Source organism: Lampris incognitus, chromosome 11 (assembly GCF_029633865.1).
Source record: "Lampris incognitus isolate fLamInc1 chromosome 11, fLamInc1.hap2, whole genome shotgun sequence".
Taxonomy (NCBI): domain Eukaryota; kingdom Metazoa; phylum Chordata; class Actinopteri; order Lampriformes; family Lampridae; genus Lampris; species Lampris incognitus.
In genome coordinates, this window is record NC_079221.1 from 52,677,572 (window position 1) to 52,684,376 (window position 6,805).

The 6,805-nt window shown below is 33.6% G+C and overlaps 1 protein-coding gene across 1 annotated transcript; it reads right to left on the minus strand.

Annotated features, from left to right (window-relative positions):
• Positions 1-725: 725 nt before the first annotated feature.
• On the minus strand, positions 726-6,470 carry LOC130120416 (immunoglobulin kappa light chain-like; the record flags this gene model as incomplete). Its single annotated transcript, XM_056288954.1, has 4 exons — positions 726-1,114; positions 2,257-2,290; positions 5,889-5,911; positions 6,299-6,470. Coding segments are annotated over 4 exons (618 nt in total), but the record flags the coding sequence as incomplete, so codon positions are not given.
• Positions 6,471-6,805: the final 335 nt, after the last annotated feature.

A 6,805-nucleotide genomic window follows, 5' to 3' on the forward strand; every position in this document is an offset into this window, starting at 1 on the left:
GTAGTGGTAGCAGTAGCAGTGGGAGTAGTAGTAGTAATAGCAGTAGCAGTGGTAGTAGTAGTAGTAGTAGTAGTAGTAGTAGTAGTAGTAGTAGCAGTGGTAGCAGTAGCAGTAGTAGTAGTAGTAGTAGTAGTAGTAGTAGTGGTAGCAGTAGTAGCAGTAGCAGTAGTAGTGGCAGTAGTAGCAGTAGCAGTAGCGGTAGTAGTAGTAGTAGTAGCAGTAGCAGTGGTAGCGGTAGTAGTGGTAGCGGTAGTGGTAGTGGTAGTGGTAGTGGTAGCAGTAATACACATGAATGTGTGTCCTACTGTCTGAGTGGTCCGGGTGCAGGCTGCTGACTGTCTATATCAGTCTCTTATCCACAGTTACAGCAGTGGGTTTTACTGTCATTGCATTACTCAGCCATGTTGCAGCACATTGTTTATACACACATACATTTACAGTTAAAAGGGTTAACACATGTCCTGGGACTTTCATACTTCTACCAAGGAGAATACCATCTCCTGCTCAGGTGAACCTTCAGAGTGAAATATCACCAATAGTCTACCAGATGACATCACAGCAGGTGGATTATTTAAATAGTGGCGGTTATTTCATAAGAGGACTGAAAGTCAATATGATGGCCAGCTGGCGGGGAATATTAGTGTGTAATGTACATACTCAGCACTTCCTGGTTTTGACTGCTGTCAGATTATATAGAGAGACCTTAGAAGAGACATGTTCCTTTGTCACATGACAGATGAGCAGGAGCAAGAGCACAGCAAGATGATAAACTGGTTTATTACTGGATCACCATAAGACCATCTGAAATAAGAGCTCCTGAGCTCGGTGGACTGCCTGCGGCCACCATGGGCCACCAAGCAGGTGTAGAGGTCTCCTTCATCCCAGCTGGCTTTGCTGAGGGTCAGGATGCTGCTGCGGCTGTACCCAGTGCTGCTCCACACCTCTTGTCCCGTCAGGACGCCCGCCGTCACCTCCCTCCCATCCTTCTGCCAAGTCACCAGCGCTCCTTTTGGGGAGTAGCTGCTCAGCAGACAGGACAGCGTGGCCGAGCCCTTGGACAACTCCTCAGAAGAGGGGGGGAGCAGGGAGAGGGTGGGTTTGACTGAGACCCCCGCTGTAAAGAGAGACACAACTGAATACACCGACTTGCTGAACTATGTGTTACTGAGAGCACTGCAGCACCACCACTACTCACCAGGACCATGTTAATGCTACTGTGCTGTGTGAATAAGCACATGCAGCATCAGTGTGTCATGTTGTAGTCTTTGTTTCCATGTGTTTATGTGTGCAGTGTGTTTTCATAATCTATTTGTACAGTAGTCTATGTGTGTTTCCTTTAATCTGCCGTCTCTACTGTACCTGCAGGACCACAGTTGAAAATGAGGGATGCTGCTAAACTGCCACATTTACACAAATGTGTATCAATGTGCCCCGTCTGTGTGTAACTAAAGGCAACAAACTAAACTAATACTCACAATTTACATGACTTTTTACAACCTTAACAGTAAATAAAGGATGAAATAAACAATATGCCATAGGCTGTAAATCACCAGTTAAATATTCTGCAAGTTTACAATAAAATTAGTTTTAAAAGCAGTTTTCAGGTGTGCGTATATGAATGTGTGTGGCACATAAAGTGAATATGAATGAGCTCATTTCTCAGACTGCCAGTGATTTAGCAGATTATAAATGTGTAAGTTAAACACGGCTTTACATGGGACTGTACACTGTGTGCAGCCTCTATTCAACATGTTCAGTGTGAGTAAAGCTCATTTAACCACCGTTGTACCTGCAGCTGATTTACACTGCTGCAGTGCAATCCTCATGCAACAATTTCTGCAGTTTTTACTGATACAAGATACCTTAAATATACACGGGTTAGAGACCAAACGTCGAATAAATAGCTCAGTGTTGAAGATTGTGATTTCAGTTTGTCTTGTAAGATTTCCAAACTGACAGCATTGTTCAGGCTTTAACCAATGGTCGACTAAAGCTGTAATGTCAAGTTATGTGACGATGCTACGGCATACTGATGTTGTTAGAATAACATGGACTACTTTACAATATTCAGCCATTGCCTTTCCACCCTGGAGTCCTGTTAAATGTCACGACTGACTCCAAATGAATCATTAAACAAATCAAAATCTAGTTTTGTTTTCCCAAACCAACACTCGACATACGTAGCAACATGTTGTGAGAAGCAGCTAATGTAGAAAATGACTATGGACACACAAATGTACAAGAGAAATCACTTACATGAGACGATGACCTCAGTGCCGCCACCAAAAGTGATCCACAGTGATAGAGCCTGGTTAAGACGCCGTACAAAAACCTCCTTTCCACTTGACACACCTCGATGGCTGCTGCTCAACACGCTCACGTGCTGCAGCTCAGCCTTATTAGTGTATATGGCAGGAAGTTTTAGCTTTTAACCCCTCTGTTTTAACTCCAGCTCCACCACTTAGCCATATCCTTATCAGAAACTGGATGACAACCAGCCTACTTATAATCCCACTGTACATCACAAGTATCCAGGCAAAATACCAAACTCATGATATCCACATTCTATTTTAACTATCCTGTCTATCAAAAGTTATATTCTAAATGATATTTTAAGTATCCTGTCTATCAAAAGTTATTTTCTAAATTATATTTTAACTATCCTGACTATCAAAAGTCATATTCTAAATGATATTTTAACTATCCTGTCTATCAAAAGTTATATTCTAAATTATCTATCCTGTCTATCAAAAGTTATATTCTAAATGATATTTTAAGTATCCTGTCTATCAAAAGTTATATTCTAAATGATATTTTAACTATCCTGTCTATCAAAAGTTATATTCTAAATTAACTATCCTGTCTATCAAAAGTTATATTTTAAATGATATTTTAAGTATCCTGTCTATCAAAAGTTATATTCTAAATGATATTTTAACTATCCTGTCTGTCAAAAGTTATATTTTAAATTATATTTTAACTATCCTGTCTATCAAAAGTTATATTTTAAATGATCTTTTAACTATCCTGTCTATCAAAAGTTATATTCTAAATGATATTTTAACTATCCTGTCTATCAAAGTCATATTCTAAATGATATTTTAACTATCCTGTCTATCAAAAGTTATATTTTAAATGATATTTTAAGTATCCTGTCTATCAAAAGTTATATTCTAAATGATATTTTAAGTATCCCGTCTATCAAAAGTTATATTCTAAATGATATTTTAACTATCCTGACTATCAAAAGTTATATTCTAAATGATATTTTAACTATCCTGTCTATCAAAAGTTATTTTCTAAATTATATTTTAACTATCCTGTCTATCAAAAGTTATATTCTAAATGATATTTTAACTATCCTGTCTATCAAAAGTTATATTCTAAATGATATTTTAACTATCCTGTCTATCAAAGTCATATTCTAAGTGATATTTTAACTATCCTGTCTATCAAAAGTTATATTTTAAATATTTTAAGTATCCTGTCTATCAAAAGTTATATTCTAAATTAACTATCCTGTCTATCAAAAGTTAGATTCTAAATGATATTTTAAGTATCCAGTCTATCAAAAGTTATATTCTAAATTATATTTTAAATATCCTGACTATCAAAAGTTATATTCTAAATGATATTTTAACTATCCTGTCTATCAAAAGTTATTTTCTAAATGATATTTTAACTATCCTGTCTATCAAAAGTCATATTCTAAATGATATTTTAACTATCCTGTCTATCAAACGTTATATTCTAAATTATATTTTAACTATCCTGTCTATCAAAAGTTATATTCTAAATTAACTATCCTGTCTATCAAAAGTTATATTCTAAATTATATTTTAACTATCCTGTCTATCAAAAGTTATATTCTAAATGATATTTTTACTATCCTGTCTATCAAAAGTTATATTTTAAATGATCTTTTAACTATCCTGGTCATCAAAAGTTATATTTTAAATGATATTTTAACTATCCTGTCTATCAAAAGTTATATTCTAAATGATATTTTAACTATCCTGTCTATCAAAAGTTATATTTTAAATGATATTTTAAGTATCCAGTCTATCAAAATTTATATTCTAAATTATATTTTAACTATCCTGTCTATCAAAAGTTATATTCTAAATTAACTATCCTGTCTATCAAAAGTTATATTCTAAATTATATTTTAACTATCCTGTCTATCAAAAGTTATATTCTAAATGATATTTTAACTACCCTGTCTGTCAAAAGTTATATTTTAAATGATATTTTAAGTATCCTGTCTATCAAAAGTTATATTCTAAATGATATTTTAACTATCCTATCTATCAAAAGTCATATTCTAAATGATATTCTAAGTATCCTGTTTATCAAAAGTTATATTTTCAATTATATTTTAAGTATCCTGTCTACCAAAAATTATATTTTAACTATCCTGTCTATCAAAAGTTATATTCTAAATTAACTATCCTGTCTATCAAAAGTTATATTCTAAATGATATTTTAACTATCCTGTCTATCAAAAGTTATATTCTAAATGATATTTTAACTATCCTGCCTATCAAAAGTTATATTTTAAATTATATTTTCAGTATCCTGTCTATCAAAAGTTATATTCTAAATTATATTTTAACTATCCTGTCTATCAAAAGTTATATTTTAAATGATATTTTAAGTATCCTGTCTATCAAAAGTTGTATTCTAAATTCTATTTTAACTATCCTGTCTATCAAAAGTTATATTCTAAATTATATTTTAACTATCCTGTCTATCAAAAGTTATATTCTAAATTAACTATCCTGTCTATCAAAAGTTATATTCTAAATTATATTTTAACTATCCTGTCTATCAAAAGTTATATTCTAAATGATATTTTTACTATCCTGTCTATCAAAAGTTATATTTTAAATGATATTTTAAGTATCCTGTCTATCAAAAGTTATATTCTAAATCACATTTTAACTATCCTGTCTATCAAAAGTTATATTCTAAATTAACTATCCTGTCTATCAAAATTTATATTCTAAATTATATTTTAACTATCCTGTCTATCAAAAGTTATATTCTAAATGATATTTTAACTATCCTGTCTGTCAAAATTTAAATTTTAATGATATTTTAAGTATCCTGTCTATCAAAAGTTATATTCTAAATGATATTTTAACTATCCTGTCTATCAAAAATTATATTTTAACTATCCTGTCTATCAAAAGTTATGTTCTAAATTATATTTTAACTATCCTGTCTATCAAAAGTTATATTCTAAATTATCTTTTAACTATCCTGTCTATCAAAAATTATATTTTAACTATCCTGTCTATCAAAAGTCATATTCTAAATTAAGTATCCTGTCTATCAAAAGTTATATTCTAAATGATATTTTAACTAGTTAAAATGTAATTTTGCACATCAACAATTCAAATCTTGACATCAAATTAAATCCTAACTACTGAGGATTACAACTTTCCCCCATTCATTTCAGTGAGAACTGGAATTTAAATTAGTGGGATATTAAGTAGTTTAAGTGCCAATCATTGAAATATTTTTTTTTTGCAATATCAACATTTGGAACATAATTGCTGATATCAAAAAAGAAATGTCTGACATCAACAACTGAACCTCTTATATCAACAACTGGTATTTCAACTACTTAAAAGTGAATTATAACTACTTAAATTTCAATTTCTGATATGAAAATTGGATATTTTAACAAGTAAAAAAATGAATTGGTGATGATAATAAAGGACATTAAAAGCTGGAACAGCTTGCCATATTGTCCACCATGGACATCCTGTGGCCAAAATGTTGATCCAGTCCCCACAGGGATTTCTGTTTTCTTGGCCATTCAGACTTTGCATTTTTCCTTTGTCCGACTGCATGGTCCTCTGTAGTGTGCCCCCTGTAGGCCATAGATGTCCTGTGTGAATCCCTACACATCAACTGTTAATGCTGTGTAGAGTTCCCTGTGTTTTAACTGTGTCCTTTCAAGATGCATCTGTCATAAATCTCTGAAATACCAAAGATGAAGATCAAAAAAGGTCCATAAATTGACACCACGTATGGAAGAAAAGGAACGGGTTCATATGGTGCTACTGACATGTCACCTGAGAACAGGACCTGTTCAAGTCTTGTTGGGGTCCTAAGCAGAATTTGATTTGTCCTCCTGGTGTCCAAGCAGCACTTTGTTAATCGTAGGACTTCACAGTCTAAGAGGCAGCTTAGTTGTCTTATACCTTAGGTGGTCCTGCCTACATGGCAGATGTTTGTACAGCCTTCTATCACTGTGTGATTGCTCAGCCATGAACACAGATATCACTCTGACAGTAGGAAATCCCTGCGTCCTCAGCCTGGACTGCTGTGACAGTCAGGGGGAAGTCACTCCCAGATCCGCCGGCGCTGAACCGAGAGGGACTTCCTGCCAGGAGAGTGGTCCCTGTGCCAGTCAAGGCTTTGGGGACTGTTCCTGGTTGTTGGTAGTACCAGGCTTGACATTGTTGGGTACGTTGAAGTTATATGGTGGGTTAGCCTACTTTTACACTTTTCAAAAAAATAAAGGGAACACCTAAAAACACAATATAGACCTCGATGAATGAAATATTTCAGCTGAAAATCTTTATTTATTAGACAGAGGAATGTGTTTAGAGCAAAATAACCTAAGAATGATCAATGGAAATCAAAATCATTAGCCCATTAAGGTCTGGATTCAGAATCATACTCAAAATCAAAGTGGAAAATGAGAACATAGGCTGATCCAACTTCTGTGGAAATTCTTCAAGACGATTCAAAATGAGGCTCAGTAGTGTGTGTGGCCTCCACGTGCCTG